Genomic DNA, 24480 nt, shown 5'->3' on the forward strand with positions numbered 1-24480 from the left:
AGAAAGACGGGGAGGGAATCAAATTGACTCCAAGCCAAGGGCCAGGCAGAACAACTCTGTCTTACAGGCCCTGCGGAAAGAAATCAAATCCCGCAGGGCCCTGGTCTCATGAGACAAGAGCGTTCCACCAGGCCAGAGCCAGTGTTGAAAAAGCCCTGGCTCTGGTTGAGGCTAATCTGACTTCCTTAGGGCCCAGGACCTCTAGTGTTGCTATTTATGGACCTTAAGGTCCTCCGTGGGGCATACCGGGAGAGGCAGTCCCGTAGGTTCGAGGGTCCTAGGCCGTGAAGGGTTTTAAAGGTCAAAACCAGCACCTTAAATCTGACCCTGTACTCCACCGGGAGCCAGTGCAGCTGGAAAAGCACTGGGTGAATATGCTCCCATGGCAGAGACCCCGTGAGGAGCCTCGCTGCAGCATTCTGCACCTGCTGGAGTTTCTGGGACAGCTTCAAGGGCAGCCCCGCGTAGAGCGAATTACAGTAGTCAAGCCTGGAGGTGACTGGTTGAGAAATTGATGGTGTTGGCCAGATTCAGGTCCCTGCTCCTGAGCTATAAAGTATGATAGAACCCTCACCAACATCCATATACTTGGTGGAACAGCTGGAATGGACTGGATTTTTGTTGTCCAAGGTGGGGCTCGAACCCACAACCCTGAGATTAAAGAGTCTCATGCTCTACCAACTGAGCTATATCAGCTTGTCCATGGGTAAACAGCCCTTGCCCTATAAAAAAGTTTAGCCAATATGATCTAAAATGTCTGAAGGCAATTGGAATTCCAGGGAAGGGCAAAGTTTCAGCAGGTTCCAGCCTTTGTTGATGCCAAATCACAAAAGGCAGAGTTGAAATGTAGGTCATTAAAAAAAGGATGCCCTCTGAAGAGCATTCTGATCTGCTGTATCACAAGGTAGATAAAAACAGCATTGTGGAAAAATAAATTAATGGGGTGTGTGACTACAATGATATATGAAATGCAACACAGCCAAGAGCTGGTCCAGTCATTACTCCAACCAGGAAAAAATCCATGTGTATATATCCTCTCATATCTTATGAATGTAAACATTGCAATGGAACCTGGGGGAGAGGCCGACCAGGAAGGTGGGTGGGTAGGTGGAGTAACTCCACATCTGATAATTATTATTCCTAAAGTCACAATAATTATAACTCCCACTATTAACAGAAAACAGTTTGTGCTCCCAGGTGAGTTCTGTGTAGGCGTTTGCCTCTATGCACTCTCAGAAAACATGCACTGGCCAATCCTGCTGTCCATTCTGGCTTGACTCCCAACTTTTCCATATTGGGCAAGAAGGTCTGAACTTCCGAAGAGGAGTTTGCAGCCACTTTGCTACCTGGTAGTATTTGCTGCCATGCTGCACTGTGCTAAGCCAAGGTTTGGCAGTGTGTTGTCTGAACTGAGATTTGTGGTTCAGCTCTCAGCCTGGGAAGGAGAAAAATGGCTGCAAGCGCCTCTTCAAGATCCCACGTTTGCTAAGATTTAATTTAGTGTATTGTACAAACCAGTTCATTGTCTTTTAGTTCTGAATTCTGAAAGCAGAGACATCACTTTGCCAACAAAGGTCCGTATAGTAAAAGCTATGGTTTTCCCAGTAGTGATGTATGGAAGTGAGAGCTGGACCATAAAGAAGGCTGATCGCCGAAGAATGGATGCTTTTGAATTATGGTGCTGGAGGAGACTCTTGAGAGTCCCATGGACTGCAAGAAGATCAAACGTATCCATTCTTAAGGAAATCAGCCCTGAGTGCTCACTGGAAGGACAGATTCTGAAGCTGTGGCTCCAATACTTTGGCCACCTCATGAGAAAAGAAGACACCCTGGAAAAGACCCTGATGTTGGGAAAGAGGGAGGGCACAAGGAGAAGGGATGACAGAGGAGGAGATGGTTGGACAGTGTTCTTGAAGCTACCAGCATGAGTTTGACCAAACTGCAGGAGGCAGTGGAAGACAGGAGTGCCTGTTTTACCCTGGCCAGAGCAACAATAGACCCATGGATCATTATCTTATTATATTTATTGCCAATCCCCACAGTGCAAGAAGGACATTTAAATGGATATAGATCTTCTGCAAGAGAAAGATCAAGCCAGCAAGAATAAAATGCGATAGCTTTCCAGTGCCAAGTCTGGCAATACAGTGGTGCCTCGCAAGACGAAATTAATTCATTCCGCGAGTCGCTTCGTCTTGTGATTTTTTCGTCTTGCGGAGCGCGGATTGCCCGGGTATTAACAGTTTTACGAAAAAGGAAGCAAATCTGCAAGACGTTTTCGTCTTGCGAAGCAAGCCCATAGGGAAATTCGTCTTGCGAAGCACCTCGAGAAACAGAAAACCCTTTCGTCTAGCGAGTTTTTCGTCTTGCGAGGCATTCGTCTTGCGGGGCAACACTGTACAGTCCTGTTACCAGCAATTATAAATATTTGACGTGGGCCACCTATGACTGCTGACTACCAGAAAGGCAAATATTTAAGAAATCCTTGGTATACATTAGTAGTGAGTAAACTAAGCCTTCTGATGTATATTTTGCTTTAGGAGTCTTCATTTGGTCAGAAATTTGTGTCCCTGGCTTTTTAGACTCGTCTACCCATGTACTATCTGAAACCAAAGGGGCACATTGGTGCCAAATGTGAATTTTTTTTCAGTTCTCCTGTCACTGCCCATGAGTTCTAGCAAAGGAGCAATTGGGAGCTCCTGATGGTTGCTTTGTAGCCACATTCAAAGTGTTGGTGCTGACCTTTAAAGCCCTAAACGGCCTCGGTCCAGTATACCTGAAGGAGCGTCTCCACCCCCATCGTTCTACCCGGACACTGAGGTCCAGCACCGAGGGCCTTCTGGCGGTTCCCTCACTGCGAGAAACCAAGTTACAGGGAACCAGGCAGAGGGCCTTCTTGGTAGTGGTGCCCTCCCTGTGGAACGCCCTCCCACCAGATGTCAAAGAGAACAACTACCAGACTTTTAGAAGACATCTGAAGGCAGCCATGTTTAGGGAAGCTTTTAATGTTTAATGTATCACAGTATTTTAATATTCTTTTGGAAGCCGCCCAGAGTGGCTGGGGAAACCCAGCCAGATGGGTGGGGTATAAATAATAAATTATTATTATTATTATTATTATTATTATTATTATTATTACTTAGATTACGGTACCTGCTAAACACCTGGTGTCACATACGATGATGTCAGGTGTAACACAGGTGGGTGTGGTTTGTGAAGAATGTAAACTCCTTGTTTACATGACATTTCCCATACTTGTTTACAGAAAGGTGAGTTCCATCACAGTTACAACGAGGGTCCAAATACTGCTCTCATTCATTTCCCTAAGGATACGATAGAAAATAACTGAATGGAAGAATCCCCCTTTCTTATTTGGTCACAGAGAAGTGGTCTCAGGTATATTTCCCACCTGCAAAACCCACCTTTTTTCATTTTGGATAAGTATCTACCAACATTATTGATTGTATACCAGTTTATCTGCCACGGAATTGTGAATTTCACAGTCTGGTAAGGGTACTGAGATTATCTGAAAGAAATCACTACCTCCTCCACAGAACTACGATTCCCAGGGTTCCCTGGGAAGAGGGACTGACTTAAATAGGTTCTCGCCTCTTATCCTTTAACTTTCTTCCTCACCACTCTTTTGACATTATTGGTTTGCATCTTTTTGCAGCTCTTGCTCTCTGTTAGTGAGGCACAATCATAATTTGCACCTAGTCAAAGGAGGTAAAAGAAATAGTTGTGTAATAGGCTCAAAACTGGAATGTACTGAAGAAACAGGAACCCAAAACAACGGGTTGGTTCAGGCTAAGGCGATATTCCTGCTGGCACTTAATTGTAAGCCTACATATATCTGTTGAACAATAAGTTCCATTGAGTTAATTAAACCCAGATGAGTGAGTGCAGGATTTCAGCTTAAGACTGCAACCACACTGAACTCCACGGGGCTTACTTTTGAGTAGGCACTAATTTATTTCTTCATTTAAATTGTACTAACCTGCCCTTTATCAGTTGATCTCAGGGCAGGATACGTATTGCATGAAGCAACAATTGAGCACATAAATACTGCTTTGCGGTCATAATTAATCCGGGATAAAGCCCTAAACGTGCCAAACAGATAAAACAATACTGCACTGTAGTCAACAAGCCCCATTGCCTGAGTAAACAACCAAGACTTAGCCTGGCATTGAAATGAACTCATCACAGGCACCAGACGGGCCCCCAAGGGGCAGGCATTTCAGAGCTGTAACACCACAGCAAAGAAGACTCTCTCTCTCTCTCATTGTCATGTAATGGCTGGGAAGGACAACAGAGGAAGACATGCTCCCTCAAATATCAAGTTCCCAAGTCATTTAGACTTTAGGACTTTATAGGTTATTACGAACAGCTTTTATATGCCTGTTGTCTTTGTCCATGGAGTTTTCTTGGCAGGGATACTGGAGTGGCTTGCCGGTTCCTGCTCCAGGTGGATCATGTTTGGTCAAAACTCTCCACTATGACCTGTCCATCTTGGCTGGCCCTGCACGGCATAGCTCATAGCTTCTCCGAGTTATTCAAGCCCCTTCGCCCCAGCAAGGCAGTGATCCATGAAGAGGCAGAAAGATTGAGGGCAGAAGGTGAAGGGGACGACAGAGGACAAGATGGTTGGACAGTGTTCTAGAAGCTACCAGCATGAGTTTGACCAAACTGCGGGAGGCAGTGGAAGACAGGAGTGCCTGGCGTGCTCTGGTCCATGGGGTCACGAAGAGTCGGACACGACTAAACGACTAAACAACAACAACAACTAACAGCTTGGAGTTGGACTAGAAGTATACAGTATTGGGAGCCAGCATAGTTGCTTTAGAACTGGTGTTATGCATTCCTCTTAGTAACCTAGCCACAGTATTCTGCACTAGCTGCAGTTTCTGGGTCATCTTCAAGGGCAGATCTAAATACAGCACAGTACGGTATTCCAGTCAGGTTTCCAGAGTATGGACTACAGTACTGTGGCTAGGTTCACCCTGTCAAGGAATAGCTTGAGGGCCAACCAAAGCCAACGAAAAACACACTTTGCCACTGAGCCTCTAGTGACCAGGTTGGATCTAACCGTATTCTCACGTTCCACACCTGTTTCTTTAGTGGGAGTGCAACCCAGCCATTAACAGATGGCCTACCTCGTTTCTGGACATGGGAACTACCAATACTTGTATGCTCTTGTATTATCAGGATTCAGTATCTGTTTATTGGCCCTTGATCCAGCTAATTACAGTTTCCAGGCAGCGGACTAGGACGTACATTGCATCACATGCATAATATTCCACCGCAACTGAGTTCCATTTATTTGATGGAAACTCAATTGTTATGTCTAAGCTGTCCCACTGACTCCAACGAGATCTGGCAAAGCCTTCCAAACCCTGATCCACCATACAGATGGAGTGAGGGTGTCCCTCTGCCCAGCCCTGCCTGGCGGTGCCATCTCAAGGAAGCCCACAGATGGGGAAGGGAGGGGGTGCAGAAGCTACTGCCAGCAGCATCTCCCAAATCAAATGAAAATGGGTCTGTTCTGGGAGTTGGCACAGTAAATGGGCAATTTTTGCCCTGCACCTTCTGATCTGGCTGGTGTGAGTGACAGGGCTGTATAGCTCCATCAAGCTCACCCCTGTTGCCCAGAGGTTAGGACTGTAGCCAGAATCCAACTAAGTTACAGCACAATCCTATACAAGTTTTCTCCAAAGCCTCATTGAATGAAGTTTGCTCCCAGATAAGTGAATCTTAGTTGCAACCCTAGTTCTGGATGGAACCCAATATGTTTTCCCTGAGAATAAATTTACCTTTCCCAGGAGCTGTGTCTCTGCTTCCAAACACGAGCTTCTTTTAAATTACTGGTTAGATCCAATTAAGTTCTACTCAGGGTAAATACACTGAAATTAGTGGAGCTAAGCAGTGTCCATTAATTTCATTGGGTCTCCTCTGAAAATGACTGAAACTGGATGCAACCCTAAATTTTCCATGAAGAAGAACTGGCTTGCGGGTTGGGTGTTAACTGGCATGTTTTAAGAGTTGGTTTCCTGTCTCCCGTCCTCCTATTCCAATCAACTCTATTTTGAACAAGTGTCAACTGATGAGGAAAAACGCAGGATCTATGCTGTTAAAGGTACAGGAGCCCTGTTCTCTTTTCCCCACCTAGCTAGCCTAATCTAGGACAATGTTGCCTTTGTCTGCTGTAGTCTAACTAGTAGTAGCTTTGCCAGGTCTCCTGCAAAAGCTGTCACTAGCCTTTCTTGCTACGTGATCAGCAACTGGGGATGCTGAGCATGGTATGTGCTCTGCCACCTTTTATTTCATTTTTTCAGAAATGTCTATTGGCTTGGATCATGCGTGTACTCAGTATTACCCTGATGTTCCTGGGTTTCTATGCATCATTATCAGCTTTTAATGGACAAACTAGCACATTACTTATACACTCCTTGCCTTTCAATATTGCAGCTAGCCACACACCTCCGTTTTGCATACTCTGGCAAACCCTTCCCTAATGTGGGTTGATTGGTGGCATGGATGTAAAATTGTTGTTGATGTATTCACACATGGAACGATTCGAAACAACCAAATTCCCTGAAACCGTAGCAAATGACCAGACCAAACGCTGTACTGTACCGAAAGATTGGATGGCCGTAAGCAGTGCTTACTTTGTTTATTTAATTTTGAAACTGCAAATCCAACTGCTCAGTCTCCAAAACAATTAAAATACACTGAATTTTGGTATCATATATTTGTCAGTATAATAATAATAATAATAATAATAATAATAATAATAATAATAATAATAATTTATTTGTACCCCGCCCATCTGGCTGGGCTTCCCCAGCCACTCTGGGCGGCTTCCCAAAAAAAATATTAAAATACTGTACTACATCAAACATTAAAAGCCTCCCTAAACAGATGTCTTCTAAAAGTCTGGTAGTTGTTTATCGTTTTGACATCTGGTGGGAGGGCATTTCACAGGGAGGGTGCCACTACCGAGAAGGCCCCTTGCCTGGTTCCCTGTAACTTGGCTTCTCACAGTGAGGGAACCACTAGAAGGCCCTCGGTGCTGGACCTCAGTGTCCAGGTAGAACGATGGGGTGGAGATGCTCCTTCAGATATACTGGACTGAGGCCGTTTAGGGCTTTAAATATAAGCACCAACACTTTGAATTGTGCTCGGAAACGTATTGGGAGCCAATGTAGGTCTTTCAAGACCGGCGTTATAGGGTCTCGGCGGCCGTTCCCAGTCACCAGTCTAGCTGCCGCATTCTGGATTAGTTGTAGTTTCCGGTCACCTTCAAAGGTAGCTCCACGTAGAGTGCATTGCAGTAGTCCAAGCGGGAGATAACCAGAGCATGCACCACTCTGGCGAGACAGTCCGCAGGCAGATAGGGTCTCAGCCTACGTACCAGATGGAGCTGGTAAACAGTTGCCCTGGACACAGATTTGACCTGTGCCTCCATGGACAGCTGTGAGTCCAAAATGACTCCCAGGCTGCACACCTGGTCCTTCAGGGGCACAGTTACCCCATTCAGGACCAGGGAATCCTCCACACCTGCCCGCCTCCTGTCCCCCAAAAACAGTACTTCTGTCTTGTCAGGATTCAACCTCAATCTGTTAGCTGCCATCCATCCTCCAACCGCCTCCAGACACTCAAAGGAACTAATGTAAAACTCACACAGCGAGTGCTATGGCAGTAAAGATCAATTCATTCTTGTTTAATGGACCCAGGATGGCTTTACTTTTTAAACAGGTAAACTTGCAACTTCTGGTTCAAGGTACTGCCATCCATCCATCCAGTCATGACGTCTTCCATTATATTAGAAACTAGCATAGTAGCCTAAATATATTAATTGTGCGGTAGTGACCAACCAAAGAAGAAGAAGACTAGGAAAGGCCATGAGATTTAATGACCCAAGCCCTCTTCAGATAATACCATATAATTTCAAGACCTCTAATTGCCATCAGGTTGCAAAGCATGAAGAACAATTGCTAAATTAAGCACACCAGCCAATGCAGTTGCTTAACCACAAAATCCTGAATGGCATCTGGGAACAAACCAATGTGGGCTGCTGGTCAAACACCGAAGAGAAAATAATGTAGATAATATTTGCTACAGCTAAGCCACGTTTTTGAGGGGGAGGCGTAGCTCAGTGGCCGAATGCATATTTGGCATCTAGAGGACCCGATCCAGTTCTTAGGATTGTGACCCAAAACATTTTAGGGAAGGCCAGGAAATATGTGTTCTTAACAACCTGGAGAGCTGGGTCTAATCAGATCGTCCTGGGCTAAATAGATTAATGACTCAGTACAAAGCAGGTTCATATATATATATCAGCTGAAATGTCAGCATATTTAAGTGTCGCTCCAAGGAGGAAACTTAATTACAATTGCTGAACCTCCTGGCTGCAAGAATATGATTATCACCATTTTTGAAACTTCCAATGGATTTATTTTAGGGTCTGACTTTTATTTTCCTATAACTGGCTAGTGCCTCCTCAACCTACAAAGCAAATATTCTTACTTTCTAGTACTTATCAAGTCTTAACCCAGCTTCTTAGATTCTGGGGGATACATTAGAAAAGGAACTAGAACAAACCTTTCTCCATGTCTTTCATGAAGATCCAGAAATCAAATTGCAGAAGTCAAGCTGGGTCTTCTCTGTACTTCTTTCCCCATCAGATAGATATCCGTAGTGAAGTGCAGTATGTCTGCCATCAATATCCAGCTCTTCTTGGCATGATTTAAAAGCTGAAACTATTGGATTAAACAGACTCACAAACAGGAAGTATTAAGAGACATGGGAGAGAAAGAACGGGGTGGAGCAACACCCTAAGACAATGCAAAAGTAGGTCATCGTAAGAATGGCAATTAGGAGATGAATCAATGGGTTTGGCTTCTGCTACTGTGGAAAATATGATTAAGGAAACAGATCTGTGTTTCGATAAAGTGACATTGGAGTCTGTTGTTGCTTCTTAAGAGAATATCTAAGAAGCAGAACGTAGACGTTCATTTCAGGTTAGTCCAGCTTTTCAGCATCATGCATTAAGTTTCTACCAGCTCTTTCAAGTTTTATTTGCAATTAATGTCGTGTCATGCCACTCTCAGAGCCTTTATGAGTTTTTGAATGATAGAATATGCTCTAGCCATTCATTTCTAACCTGCACGCTCAGGTGGATTAGAGGAGAGGGGAACCTGTGGTCCTCCAAATGATATTGAACCCACAGCTTGGTTCTTCTTCCCCAGCCAGCATAGGCAGTGGCCAAACCTGGATTGCTAGAGCAATTTCGCCATAAAGAATAGATGAATCACTGTCCCTAAATAGCTCACGTCAGGTCATCTTGAACAGAGAGAATGGTGGAGTTGTGATGTTGGAGGAATGGAATGAAGCCATAGATAAGTGAGGCATTCTGATCTGGCATTGATAGAGCAGAGAGAGAAAGCGCTCTGTGTACAACTTTGAGTGAACTTAGTGGAAAAAGCTATCAAGCCTCTGGTGCTTTTATTGGGAAAAAAGAATGGAAGAAGTTTAAAGGACCAATTTTTCAAATAAGGATGGGAAAACGGAAAACACAACAGGAAATGGGAACGGAAGATACACAACTGGGTGTGAATTAATGAATACATTACAGTGGTACCTCGGGTTACAAACGCTTCGGGTTACAGACTCTGCTAACCCAGAAATACTACCTCGGGTTAAGAACTTTGCTTCAGGATGAGAACAGAAATTATGCTCCGGCGGCGTGGCGGCCCCATTAGCTAAAGTGGTGCTTTAGGTTAAGAACAGTTTCAGGTTAAGAACGGACCTCTGGAACGAATTAAGTACTTAACCCGAGGTACCTCTGTACTTAAGAGAACCCCTTTTTGGACTTTTTGTGTGAAAAGGAAAATGAATGAATTTGAAACATTTGGGTCTGAAGATTGGGAAAATCTTGCTTAATAGAAAGTAGAACAGTTGGTCCAGCTTTCTGTCGTGACCCTGAGGAGCCCAGTGTGCCAGTGCCGCATGTGTGAAATCACGTGTGTATAATGTCACACACATGTGACGCCCTCCCCAATGTTAGATGCAACATGGTGCCTCTGTTGGCTATTAATCACAGTGCATATGTATGTGTAGTGTTTTGCAATCTATACATCTTAAAGCCTCTCAATACGATGTCCCACTCAAATGTGACCAAAGCTGTGTACACACTAACTTGTTTGTAGCACAAACATGTATTTTTCTCCATGCAAAAGCATTCATGCTTGTTCTCAATGTCAATCTAGGTTGATTCTAGATCCTGGCATCCATGAGTGGGTGTGGTTAATAAATAATAATAATAATAATAATAATAATAATAATAATAATAATAAATTTATTATTTATACCCTGCCCATCTGGCTGGGTTTCCCCAGCCACTCTGGGCAGCTCCTAACAGAATATTAAGAACACAATAAAAATCAAACATTAAAAACTTCATTAAACAGGGATCTGTTTAATGTCTTCCAAAACACAGATAGTTGTTTATTTCCTTGACATCTGTTGGGAGGGTGTTCCACAGGGTGGGTGCCACTACCAAGAAGGCCCTCTGCCTGGTTCCCTGTAACTTGGCTTCTCACAGCGAGGGAACTGCCAGAAGGCCCTTGGCACTGGACCTCAGTGTCCGGGCAGAACCATGGGGGTTGAAATATACTCAGAGTCGCAAAGTGATTTCATGCTCTTTATTCAGCTCATAGTGGTGAGGAGGAATGAATGAATCCCCTCAAAGTATCTGCTTTATATACATTATTTACACAATAGGCTGCACGTGATTGGCTAATTCCGGAATTCTACTGTAAGCCAATCAGGTTGTGGATTCACTTCTATCTGGAGCATGATTGGGTAGTTCCTGCCAACCAATCATACTGCTGCATTATTCTAGGACCAATCGGACTGCTGCAGTTTGGATCCTATTCAACTCAGTACATAACACCCCTCCCCTCTAAGTTCCAGTCCTGCCCAGGAGGTTGCATTCATAGTCCTCAAGGTACGCCGGTGGCCTACGTGTGCATTGCGGCCTGGGGTGTTCCCTGGTCCGGGGTTCAGGTTCTGGCTCGTGTTCCAAGGATGCTGGCTGTGATGGGGCTGTTTGGTCTGACGTAACCGGCTTGCTCAGTCGTGGTTTTGGTTCTGGTGTCCTTTCGGCCTCGCGGGTCCTCTCTGTATTTACTGATTCTGCCTCTCCTGCTGGCCCCTGCTGCTCTATGGGCCTCACTGCCCCACTGTTCCCTTGGGACTCCTCTGACCTGTCCTCCTCCTCCTGGTTTTCTCCCGGGAATCGTCGCCGTATCTCGTCGCAGTGGCAGCGCCAGCATTGCCCCCCTCGTACGACACGGGGCCAGTGACCCTGGTGACTGTGGCAGGTACCCATGCTGGGCCTGCCCCAAAATTCTTTGTGTACACTGGGTCCTGGGCCTCGAAGGTCCGGGGGTTCCTGCCGTCCCCCACCACTACCTCATCCTGAGCTCTAGTGGGGTGAAGGCAGTCCAATCTGATTGCAAGGCGCCGACCCATTAGTTGTTCAGCGGGGCTCCGGCCAGTCGTTGAGCTGGGGGTGCTGTGCTGTGCTAGAAGGAATGTGGCAAGGCGGTACTCCCAATCCCCTTGCGTCATGCGGCAAAGGGTGTCCTTGGTGGTTCGCACGATGCGTTCTGCTTGGCCATTGGTGGCAGGGTGGAATGGCGCCAAACGGATGTGGTGGATGGCGTTCTGCGCTGTGAAGGTTTGGAATTCTCCTGACGTAAATGCAGTCCCGTTGTCTGAGACGAGAGTGTCAGGGAGCCCGTGGGTTGTAAACAGCCTGCGTAGTACCCAGATGGCTGCGGATGTAGAAGTGGACGGTACCAGTGCGACTTCCAGCCATTTGGTGTAGGAGTCCACCACTATGAAGAATGTTTTCCCCTGAAAGGGGCCAGCGAAGTCCACATGCAGGCATGACCATGGTGCTCGGGCGGACTCCCAGGACTGGACTGGGGCCCTTGGGGGATCTGGGTGGGATTCTTGGCAGGCCTGGCAGTGTTTGACCCAGGCCTCTATCTCTTCGTCGATCCCCGGCCACCACACATAACTCCTGGCAAGGGCCTTCATTCTTACTACCACTGGGTGTATCTCGTGTAGGGCTGTGAGGACCCTTTTGCGGAGGGACTGGGGAACAACGACCCTGCTTCCCCATAACAGGCACCCCTTGCGGGCTGACAGTTCATGTTTGTGGGTTGTGTAGCCGGCGAATTCTGGCCCGGGGCTGCTGCTGGGCCATCCCCTTCACACCCAGTCCAGGACCCGGGAGATGACCCTATCTTTCTTGGAATGGTGTGCAACTTCTTGTGCCTGAATGGGGCGGTTGGGAAGCAGCTCCAGGCTCATAACCTCTTGTGCAGGTGCTGGGTCGGGGCCTGTTTCCGGTAGTGGTAGCCTGCTGAGGGCGTCCGCATGGTCCATCGCCTTCCCCGGGTGGTGAATCAGCGCATACTGGTAGCTGGCAAGGAAAATTGACCACCTGAGGACGCGAGGAGACAGCACTTGGGGGGGTCTGCTTTTCGGGGGCAAACAAGCCAAGCAACGGCTTGTGGTCAGTCACCACGGTGAAGGGCCGCCCGTACAAGAAATCATGGAATTTTTTTCCTCCCTTCACGATTGCCAGACCCTCCTTGTCGATTTGTGAGTAGTTCCGCTCGGTTGCATTGAGTGTCTGGGAAAAGTATGCCACCGGTACCTCTCTTCCATCCAGGAGTTGGTGTCCCAGGACAGCGCCAATGCCATAGGGCGAGGCGTCGCATGCTAGCACCACCATCAGCCTCTCGTCAAAGTGTGCCAAGACCGAGTTTGAGACAAGCAAGTCCTTGACTGCCTGGAATGCGGCCTGCTGGCCCCACACCCAAGGGGCCCGCTTGTCCAGGAGTCTGTGTAGGGGCTCCGCCACCACCGCCTTGTGGGGAAGGAATGGTAAAAGTTCAATAGTCCCAAGAAGGCCTGAAGTTCAGTCTTGTTCTTGGGCTCTGGGGCATCACAAATGGCCCGTACCTTGTCCCCAGTTGGGTGGACCCCTTCTGCATCCACCATAAATCCCAGAAAGTCCACCTGAGGCACTCCTAGTAGACATTTTTCCTGCTTCGCCTTGAGACCCGCCATCTGGAAACAGTGCAGAACGGTGCGGAGGCGGTCCTCAAATTCCTCTGGTGTGGGCCCGGCAATCAACATATCATCGAAGAAGGGGGTGACGCCAGGAATCCCTTTAAGGAGCGAGTCCATTAGATTCTGGAATATGCCTGGTGCCACACTGACACTGAATTGCAGCCGCTTTACCCTGAATGCTCCTCTGTGCGTCACAATCGTCTGTGCCTCTGCTGTGGCCTCATCTACTGGCAGCTGTTGATATGCTTGGGCCAAGTCAGCTTGCCAAAAATTTTCGACCCAGCCAGGGTGGCAAGGACATGGCTGACCACTGGCACTGGGTATGCATGGGCCGTGAGGGCCTTGTTTATGGTACATTTGTAGTCTGCGCAGATGCTGACCGAACCATTAGGCTTGACGGGTGTGACGATTGGGGTTTCCCAGGGGGCATTAGGCACCGGCTCCAGCACTCCTTGCTCCACGAGCCGGTCCAATTCCTTGTCTATACGGGGTTTCAGGGCGAACAGGACCCGGCGGGCCTTGAGCCTGACCGGTCGTACTACGGGGTCAAGCTGTAGAGCAATGGGGGGGCCCGTATACTGTCCCAATTTCCCATCAAAACCCCCCAGAAATTCCTTGCATATGGCGTCCACGTCCACTTGTAAGCTAGTGTGGTTCACTCCGGTGACGGCTAGCCCCAGTGGTCCAAACCATGCCAATCCCAGTAAGCTAATGTAGGGCCCCTTGACCACAAGCAAGTCCAGTTGCTGTGTCCGCCCTCGGTATTGTACCCTGAAGGTCCCCACCCCCATTGTGGGGACCTTACGTTTCTGGAAGTCCTGGAGGGTGAATGGGGCCGTCCTGAGTTTGGGACCCCAGTAGGACACAGTTTCCTTAAGGTCCTTGCCGAGATTATGGATAGAGTTGAACCCGTGTCAAGCTCCATGCGGCATGGGGCCCCCTCTATCTGTACCTCTACCTACATTTTCTCTACGTTGGGGTGGGGCAACTGGTATACCTGGAAGTCCATGAGCTCCGTTGAGTTGCCTTGGTGCATTGGGCCCCAGGACCTGGGGCTCTTGGATTGGTCATCTGATGCCTGGCGTCGGGTGGGCCGAGCCCGACACACCCAGGCGATGTGACCCGATTTTCTGCACTGCCTGCACTCTGTGTTGCGGAAACGGCAGGTCCTCCTCTCGAGACTTTCTCCACAGCCTGTGCAGTTCCCTCCTTCTTGTCGAGGCAGCTGTGGTATGTGGGCCTCCCCCCCACGGCTACGCCCATGACAGCAGGGTAATGCTGACTCAATCTGCAACGAGCTTTTTCTTCTGGAAATAAAACCAGTTGCTTAAGAAGCACTTTTCAGAGCCAGAAATATGCAATAGATCTAGATGGTGTGAGTACAGTGGTACCTCGGGTTACATACGCTTCAGGTTACAGACTCTGCTAACCCAGAAATATTGCTTCAGGTTAAGAACTTTGCTTCAGGATGAGAACAGAAATTGTGCTCCGGCGGCGCAGCAGCAGCAGGAGGCTCCATTAGCTAAAGTGGTGCTTCAGATTAAGAACAGTTTCAGGTTAAGTATGGACCTATGGAACGAATTAAGTACTTAACCCGAGGTACCACTGTACTACATAAAAAACACACCCAAGTACTTGGTTTCCATTGGTTCTAGAATAAAATGCATGTACAGAGCCTTGGATTCCCATTTGGAAGTTTAGTTAAATATAGTGTAACTTTCCGCACTGTAAGAAAGGCTGGATCTAGACACATCAAAAAACGTGTTTCAGCAAAACGCTTGTAAGTTTCATAAAGGAAAATCACGTTGGCAAAAGACGGGACTCCACAGCGCCATCTGGTGTCACAGTGTTATAATGCATATAAAATACTTTCTTTACTAATGTAGCTCAAAGCCGCAATCAGAACCATGCAAATGTGATCCCCTATGGTCCACAATAGCTCCGGTTGGAACAAAATTTATCTATATTATTATATATGTCGCCTTCAGAGTCCATGATGGAAAAAAGTTTATAAATAGTTTTCTTCCGGATTTCAGGTGCTAGGATCTCAGCAGTTCTCGATACCTCAGGCATGCTATCCTAGGCTTTCCCATAAAATAATGAGCATAATCAGCTGATGTTTTCCTTCTCTTTGTACATGGGGGAAGCTTAATGGGCAACGTTTCTAAGAGTGCAAGGGTGAATTGGGATGAGTGGTGCAGGAAAGGCACTCTGCACATGTACAGAGATACTCTTTGTAATCCTATATACTGCAAACCTCAGCTCAAGTTTTGGAAACCTAAAGTTCAAGTCACTTCTGTCAGCTATTATGCCTGTTTCACATTCATATGAGTATTATACACATACGCAGGAGTTACGACCTCTAGTGGTTTTTACCGCACAAATGTAACTTCAGCTCAAAGGTAAACCTGATTGAATGGCAACAATCGTCCAGGCAATCTGCGCGGGGCAAGCCATATGTAGCTGGCTTTACAGTGGTACCTCGGGTTAAGTACTTAATTCGTTCTGGAGGTCTGTACTTAACCTGAAACTGTTCTTAACCTGAAACACTACTTTAGCTAATGGGGCCTCCTGCTGCTGCTGCACCGCTGGAGCACGATTTCTGTTCTCATCCTGAAGCAAAGTTCTTAACCTGAAGCACTATTTCTGGGTTAGCGGAGTCTGTAACCTGAAGCGTATGTAACCCGAGGTACCACTGTATTTCAAAACGCGTAGCAGAAGTCTCCTTTTTATTAACGTTACACATCCCCACAGAGATTAGTTTAAACCACTTTGAGGTTGCTGTCTCTCTCTCTCTCCCCGCCTCCAATAAAGCATCAGTGAATAAATTGTGTGAAAGCAGGTTTGGATTGGATAGCCCAAGTCAGTAGGGCCCAAGACTCTTAATTCAGGGTCGTGGGTTCGAGACCCACGTTGGGCAAAAGACTGCAGGGGTTCAGGATTTCTCAAACTTGGGTCTCCCGTTGGACTACAACTCCCAGTATCCCTAGCGACCGGGACTAGTGATCAGGGATCACGGGATTTGTAGTCGCCCAAACAGTTTGGGAAACCCTGAACTAGATGACTTTCGCGGTCCCTTCCAACTCCACATGATAATTCCAGGGGGGCGAAAAAGCAAAAATTAGGTTCAGATGAAGCCTGTCCAATAATATCGTTCTTTTCTCTTTCAGCCCCAGCCGCCCCCGATCCCTGTTCTCATGGTTTTTAGCAAGCGGCATTTAAAAAACGAGCAGCATTAGCCCAAGCGGCCAGTACGGAAGTGCTGCATAGAAAAATACCGTACATTTTTAATATAAGTTATCCAGCGCAAGGACAACCATTTGGAACGAATCGACGGACGCACTGAAATCAATGGACGAATCGAAAGATGCATTAAACCCACGCGGGGCAGATTCCCTCGCAGATCTGGGGATCTGCGGGAGGAGGATCTTCCCGTAGGGCAGGCTCCTCTCCCGCCCGCGGAGGGGTTGGGCTTTCCCTTCCCGTGGGGCGGAGATGGGGAGGCTGACGCGCTCTCCGTGCGCCCGGCTCCTCCTCCGGCCGCCGCTCGTTACGCTGCCGGGAAGCGTGTTTGCCGTCTCTCCCCACGCCGGCTGTTTCCGAGGCGGGATGGAGAAAAGCCGGAGGACCTTCGGGGGGCCCAGCGCGGACCCGGTGCGCAACTTCGAGCGCTGGAAGAAGAACTACGCCAAGCGCAAGGACCGGCTGCGCCAGCAGCGCCAAAAGCAGAAGCGCCCCGCTTGGGAGGTGGAGAAGGAAGGCATCGCTAGGCTGCAGCAGAGTTACTCGCAGGTAAGGGCAGAAAACCCCCGCAGTAGAGCTGGGAGAGACCCCTGGAGAGGCGCTGCCAGTCAGTGCAAGCAGTACGGGGCTAGATGGACGAATGGTCCGAGCCGCGAGAGAAGGCAGCTGGGCGCGCAGGGTGCTTTGAAAGCGCACCCCAGTCTTCAAAGGATTCTGGCCCTCGCGGTGTTCAGGAACTACAGCACCCAGGATCCTTTGGGGGGAGGAAGGGGCTTGCTCCAAATGTGTTTTGGAGTGGTTCTCAAACTGCCCCCCCCCCTCCTCTGGGCTACACTTTAAGAATAAAAATTTGCTCGCTGATTATTATTTTTATTGATAAAAAATGCATTGGGGAACGAAAAACAACAACAACTTGATTTGGAAAAAAGACATCTATCCATATTCTGTCCAAATAAAATTATTTTGATACTAATATAACACACTGAAATGTTTTAAGTGTTCCAGAAGACAAAGCGGGTGGCGCTGTGGGTTAAAGCACAGAGCCTAGGACTTGCTGATCAGAAGGTCGATGGTACAAATCCCTGCGACGGGGTGAGCTCCCGTTTCTCGGTCCCTGCTCCTGCCAACCTAGCAGTTCGAAAGCACATCAAAGTGCAAGTAGATAAATAGGTACCGCTCTGGCAGGAAGGTAAACGGCGTTTCCGTGCACTGCTCTGGTTCGCCAGAAGTGGCTTAGTCATGCTGGCCACATGCTGTACGCTGGCTCCCTCGGCCAATAAAGCAAGATGAGCGCCGCAACCCCAGAGTCAGCCATGACTGGACCCAATGGTCAGGGGTCCCTTTACCTTTTATAACACACTGAAATGTTTTAAGTGTTCTAGAAGACAAGGGGGGGGGACCAGTAGCTAATAAATGCTCCTCCACCAACAGCAATAGAAATGTAAAAAGCCACATTTTAGCAGTTACTGGAAGGCCTATGCTGATGTTGGGGGCCAGGCAGACTTCCCTGGGGAGGGCATCTAGTGCTAGTACCAACCTGGCTTGCCTCCATTGGAAGATGGACTCAAAACAGGATGTCTGATGACATGAAGTGTAGAGGTGTTCCTTGGGGTTCCCTGGCCTTGTTTCAGATGAGGGTGCAGAAGGATGGAGTGTAGTTCCTATTAAGGAAGTAGAAATGCAGATTGGATCACATACATTAGTTTTTGGGGGTACTGATTGGTACCAGTGTTTGAAACTCCCCTTATTCTAGGCGTGTTTTGCAGCAGGGAATTTCATTAGCACGAGCAATTTCTGAGCTTTGGGTGCAGTACTGCGCTTAAGATTTCGGATTAAAACTGCAAAGTGGAAGGAAAGGAGAACCTTTTTCTGCCTCCCCACTCGAATATTAAGAGGGTGGGCAGGAGAAAAACTAGACCATGTGAAAAATGAATATATTTTAGCTGTAGTTCATTCATTTTCTGCTTTGTATTCCTGTTATTAAAAAGTGTGCCTAGACATTCCATTGTTGCGTCCTAGCCTAGACTTAAGGTGCTAATTAGCTCCTAGCTTTCATATCTCAGTTTCTAACACTGCTTGGCACTGCTGAGGAAACCCAGTCAGACGGGCAGGGTATAAAAAAAAAAAAAAACTATTATTATTAGGTGCCTGGAACCCCTGGATTCTTGCATCACTCGGAGATTGGAGTTGGGTGCAATAATATAAAAATGTGATAGAGCACTTGGTGTTCCTTGGGCTTGCATGCCTTCGTGTTGTGAACCAAGAAGGTCTATGTACACACGCAAATACTTTGAACAATACAATTGTGCAATTTCTTTGTGAAAGGTGTTAGCGTTTAACAGTAGTGGCCAGTCTTCTGTAACACGTGAGCGAAATCTAAAGCACAGGGTTGTAGCTAATATATATTTTCCCCTCTTGTTTGCCACATTTGCTGATGGGATGTGGGGTGGAATTCCCCCCACCCCAAACCTATGTTTCAATCAATAAATCCTTTTATTTGTATGTCACCTTTCCGTAGTTAAAGGCATGCTTGAGGCAACTTACTACATGGGGGGAAACATAATTCAAAACATAACGAAAGTAGTCGTAAACAATAATAACACATCAATAAACTATACCACCAAAACTGAACAACATAAATCGTACTATAGATACAAACAATTCATATCTTTTAACAGCAACAACCCCCACCAACAAAACCCTCTAAGCAACATCCCAACCTAAGAGTCTGTTCGGCAGCCTCAGCTACTACTACTACTACTACTACTACTACTACTATGATCCATGGGTCCTCCTGCACTTTCCTCTCTTTCAACTACAGATCTCTCCTACCTGTAGCATGTGAAGTGGATGGAGTTGGACTTTTCCTCTAGGAAGGAGATTTTGCCGCTGGGTCATGTGCACCTAGTTCTCCCTTTTCCTGTCCTGTGTGCATGATAGAAAGCCTCTTTGCTGGCTCCCCATGCTTGCTGGCTCCCTTTCACAGCAATTTTATTTACTGTATTTTCTGGCGTGTAAGACTACTTTTTAACCCAGGGAAATCTTCTCAAAAGTCGGGGGTCGTCTTATACCCCGGCTACAGCAGCAGCTCCTGCAGCAACTCCCCACCAAAGGATAAAACGACAGCAAATTAAATCAGAGGGCACCAAGCTCTCTAGATGAAGCAGAAATACACTTGAAAATTAGCCCCAGAAGCCCCTGGCCTGGCCTGGAGACTGGGTTTTTAAATTTTTATTTGGTGTGCGTTGGAAGAAGGGTAGTCTTATATGGCGAGTATATCCCAAACTCTATATTTTAATTGGAAAAGTTGGGGGGTCGTTTTATACGTCCAGTCGTCTTATGCACCGAAAAATACGGTACTTATTTACCGTATTACTGTTTTGCCCAATAACAAGAGTTCTCTGGGCAGCTTCTAGTAATGCTGAAAGCATTAAAATGCAATTCTGCACAATAAAACAAATAAAAATGCAGCATATAGCTGCAGCAGAAGCAGCAGCAGCGAACGAAATCATTCAGTAACAAAACTCTCAAAACGCCACAACCAATACAATATTTAATTTAGCTCAATCTTAAAATAAAAAATCTGGGTTTTTAATAAAGTTCTTAGCTTGTTGCTGTACAGACCACAAACCTTTTCCCAATCATTTTTTCATGGGAGGCTGCTGATATACTCAAAGTACCCTATGTTTACCATGAATTAATGCTACTGTCATTTCAAATACCAATACATTAAGTTTTTTTTTAAATTATTGAGTTATATTTCAAATACATACAAATCAAACATTTAAACGTGAGAAGAAGAAAAAAAGATTTAAAAAGGTTACAAAGAACAAAAAAAAGAAAGAAGAAAAGAAGAAATCTAAATAAATTACATCAACTAATACAATTAAATCTTAATGAAGATAAGTAAAATCATAGATGGAACAGCGTTAATTCATTCATTGTTAAACTAAGACTTTGCAAACCAAATACATACACTTTAAACAGTTACCTTTTACATATTGTCTGTTTTCCTAAGAAGCTGACACTTCTTAGGTATTTCATTTTTCATATTCTTTTGTTCTTTGGACTTCCGTCAGTCTCATGACAGTTCATTATTCTTAATTAAAACCAACTTATCTGTATTTCAGTACATCCCTCATCTTGGTATCAGGGAGCTTTTTACCTTTGCAGGGGTATGCTAGACACAACCAGATCTTCACTACTGAACCTTGACTCTTCAGATATTTATTTTAGGTACTCCCATTCTTTATTAACTGTCTTATTTGACTTGTCTCTTATTATATCTGTCAGCTTTGTGAGTTCCAAGTACTCGCTCAGCTTACACAACCATTCCTCTTTGGTGGGTATGTGTTCCTCCTTCCAATATTTAGCCACCAATACTCTTGCTGCTGACATAGCATAGAGAAATAGTCTTATTTTCTCTTTAGGGAAATTGTTTGTCAAAATTCCCAGAAGAAATACTTAACGTGTTTTTTTTTGTAAAATGTGGCTCTTAATAATTTTTTTCAATTCCTCATAGATCATGTCCCAGAATTTCTTTATCTCTTGGCATGCCCACCACATATGGTAGAAGTTTCCTGCTTGATTTTTGCATCCCCAACACTTATTATTATGGGTTTTATTGATTTTTGCCAGTTTTACAGGGGTCAAATACCACCTATACAATGGTACCTCGGCTTACATACGCTTCAGGTTACATACGCTTCAGGTTACAGACTCCGCTAACCCAGAAATAGTGCTTCAGGTTAAGAACTTTGCTTCAGATCAGGATGAGAACAGAAATCGTGCTTTGGTGGTGCGGCAGCAGCAGGAGGCCCCATTAGCTAAAGTGGTGCTTCAGGTTAAGAACAGTTTCAGGTTAAGAACGGACCTCCGGAACGAATTAAGTACTTAACCTGAGGTACCACTGTATTGCATTTTCATAAAATTCTCTCTTATTCAATAACAAGCTGTAAATTTTAAGTTTTAAGATCTAGTTTCCACCACTCTTCATGTACAGAGTTATTGAAGCCAGTATGTTCTCAGCCAATGTGATTCTGAAACATCCCTTCCCTGAACCCAACACCTCTTTTTTTTGAGACAGACTTTTTATTTAAAAAAAGCTCCCACTGAAATGAAAGCTATGTGACTAATTTCCATTTTGATGATTGCTCTGCATGACAATAATACAGTTTTGAAACTGTGGCATCATGAGCAGTGCTGAGAGAAACCTGTGGAGTGCAAAAACAGCAGCCGCTTTATATATATATATCCCAAGAGTAGAAATGATTAGGCAAATTTGTAATGAAGATATAGATGTGCGTGTCAAGAGTTCTAAGCGAGGCAGGTTTGTAATCAGCTTTTTAAAAATCTCTGCAGATAGACGCCTAATGCAAATTAGACGCCTCATTTTGGGGGAGGGAAGTAGCAGGTTGAAAAATGTGACGATGGCATCGCTTCCTCTTCGTATTAAAAAATCACACATAAGACGTGCACCCTCTCATCTCATTACTTTCAGGGAAGCTGTGAATATTAGAGTTGGATGCAGTTACTGTAGGTATATTTAGATGATGGCTTTGATTGAAGTGAGATGTCTGGGGTATATGTACAAACCAGGAACAGGTGGCCTCTGGGAACAAGGCAAGTGTTATACAGTATTCCTTTTGATTGCCATATTTACCCCCTGAGATGTTGGCCTTACATTTCCAAGTGTTGCTACGCAGCCATTAAGTAAAAGGTAAAGGGACCCCTGACCGTTAGGTCCAGTCGTGGCCGACTCTGGTGCTCTGGTGCTCATCTCGCTTTACTGGCCAAGGGAGCCGGCGTACAGCTTACGGGTCATGTGGTCAGCATGACTAAGCCGCTTCTGGTGAACCAGAGCAGCGCATGGAAATGCTGTTTACCTTCCTGCCAGAGCGGTACCTATTTATCTACTTGCACTTTGTGCTTTCGAACTGCTAGGTTGGCAGGAGCTGGGGATTTGAACCGCCAACCTTCTGATTGGCGAGCCCTAGGCTCTGTGGTTTAACCCACAGCGCCACCCGCGTCCCGTAGCCATTAAGTAGGGAACTGCAATTTTGGCCTGGCCTAAGAATCAGGAAGTTGAAAACCACTGACAGACTGCAGTCTAAGATTGCTAGTGATCCCTAGTTTATTAAAGAGCAACAAACCAGGTGTTGGGTTTGACTGACATGGAAAGCCACACTTAATTGTGACTTCTTGGTTTGTGCCTTCCCTTGTTTCAGGGGAGGGTGATTGTGTAGCGAGCCACTAGCAGGCTGCTTGTTCCTACATAAACTGTGACAAACCAGCAACTCTTTTTTTCAACTCTGATGTGAGAATCTCTCTCACGGCAGCTAATTCTGTGTAATTAAGAAATTTGAGAGGGGACTGAGTTGGCAGATCCTCTTGTTCGATAATCTAAACGAGAGCCTTTCAGATTTCACTTTTCTTTGCTTATTTTCAGATAAATGCAAATGAGGTTGTAAGATTTTCGGATTTTCCATTATCTAAGAAAACACTGAAAGGTAAGCACAATATTTTAGCAAGAATCTCTGTCGCAGTTATTAGCCTACAAACGTATGCCAGGCATTTTCTGCTCCCAAAAATATTTTACAAACGTTCCCTTCTTAGTTGCATAGGGGTGATTTTTTTTTTTTTACTTGCCTATAAGTAACCTGGCAGCAGTTATGTACAAGCCTGCATGATTAGCCGGTTGAAGAAAGCATACTATCCAACGAATCACCACCTACCAAGCAATACCTTAACTGTTGCTTTCCAATTATGTATTGCTTTTCCAACAGTTTTCCTAATGTGTGATACCCTTAATTGGTGTCCTAGGGTACGTGTCAACTTCATATAATTATATATTCTGCACTAATATTCTTAACTCGTTAATAACTTTGAGTGACATCACTGCCTCAAAGTGTTGAGGATCAACTGCATGTGGAGAGATACAGTTGGACAACGGGAGAGATCCAGTTTCCCACCTCCACCCCCGGTGTAGGGCCTTGCAAGAATCCCATGTGGAGTTTGCTATGTGTGACAAATGCACACTTCTAAGGTGCACATATGGGGTGAATTGGGCCCTTGCACATTGATTACACATGGTGAACCATGTGCAAGATCTAGTGAATGTTCTTTGCCTTCGACTATAGCCATATTTGATACACAGGCTTGCAAAGCGGTTCACATAAATATTTACCAGTATGCATGCCCTTCAGTTATTTTTAACATGCTGAAATCCCGAAACTGCAGCCACTCACCTCTCAGGTCTTTTTTCAGTCTATAAAACGTCCCTTGCCTTAGTTGTTAAGAGATCATTCTCTACTCATCTCAGGTAATTTGGAGGATGGGAAGTTCAGATGAACCTTTTCACATGTTGGATAGAGATTGAAGTGCCCTTCAGATGTTGTGGACTGTAACACTCATGATCCACAGCCAGGAGTGATGGGAGTTGTAGTCCACAACATCTGGAGGCAACAGTGTTGGCTACCCTTGTGTTAAAATAACAAGCTAGGGCAGTGGTCCTCAAACTTCTTTCTCTGGGCAACTTCATTATCTTGTACCACACCAAATTACAATCAATACACGGGAAAACAAAACAACAACAACAACAACTAGGATTGGCCTCAGGATCACTTGACGCTCTTGCCCTCCTATTGGATCTATCCATATTCTGAAAATTAAGAAATATTTAGATTTTAATACAATACTTTGCTGAAATGTTTTAATGTTTCTTTGATTGTCCTTGAATCTTCCTGCCACACTTACCACCCTCTCCTGCCACATCGCTGTGGTGTGCCTCACCCTTTGAGAACCACCAAGGGCTTGTGGACTAGCCCCCATCAGCAATTGTGAGAATGGTTCTTTAGCTGTGTACATTGGGCTTCTCCATTTCAGAGATGGGGAGGGGCGTAGGCTTTAGGTCAACCAGAGTCTCCTCCTTGCGCAGAAGAGCAGTCTTAGTACATGTGTAGGCCTACTTCTCACAGCAGCTGAATGCTGTCAGTGGTGGCGGCGCTAGGTCACATACCACCAGCACTGGACTCTCACATGCTTTTAACATGAGAGTTTCTCTCCCTCCCCCCGGTGAATGGTTGATTC

The 24480-nt window shown here is 45.9% G+C and overlaps 2 protein-coding genes across 2 annotated transcripts in view; one reads left to right on the forward strand and one right to left on the reverse strand.

Annotated features, from left to right (window-relative positions):
* EXPH5 (exophilin 5) overlaps nucleotides 1-8789 on the reverse strand; it is a 56683-nt gene extending 47894 nt beyond the window's left edge. The window contains exon 1 of the mRNA XM_079973300.1: nucleotides 8599-8789. The gene's annotated coding sequence lies outside the window, so the exon portion shown is untranslated. The remainder of the gene's footprint in view (nucleotides 1-8598) is intronic.
* A 7840-nt stretch (nucleotides 8790-16629) lies between these two features.
* The window catches only part of DDX10 (DEAD-box helicase 10), a 162845-nt gene continuing 154994 nt past the window's right edge, over nucleotides 16630-24480 (forward strand). Inside the window, exons 1-2 of the mRNA XM_079973559.1 lie at nucleotides 16630-16941; nucleotides 22841-22901. Of these exons, the coding sequence (XP_079829685.1) occupies nucleotides 16645-16941; nucleotides 22841-22901 (358 nt within the window). The 5' untranslated portion in view covers nucleotides 16630-16644. The remainder of the gene's footprint in view (nucleotides 16942-22840; nucleotides 22902-24480) is intronic.

The sequence above is a fragment of the Podarcis cretensis genome (genome assembly GCF_951804945.1).
Source record: "Podarcis cretensis genome assembly, chromosome: 4".
NCBI lineage: Eukaryota > Metazoa > Chordata > Lepidosauria > Squamata > Lacertidae > Podarcis > Podarcis cretensis.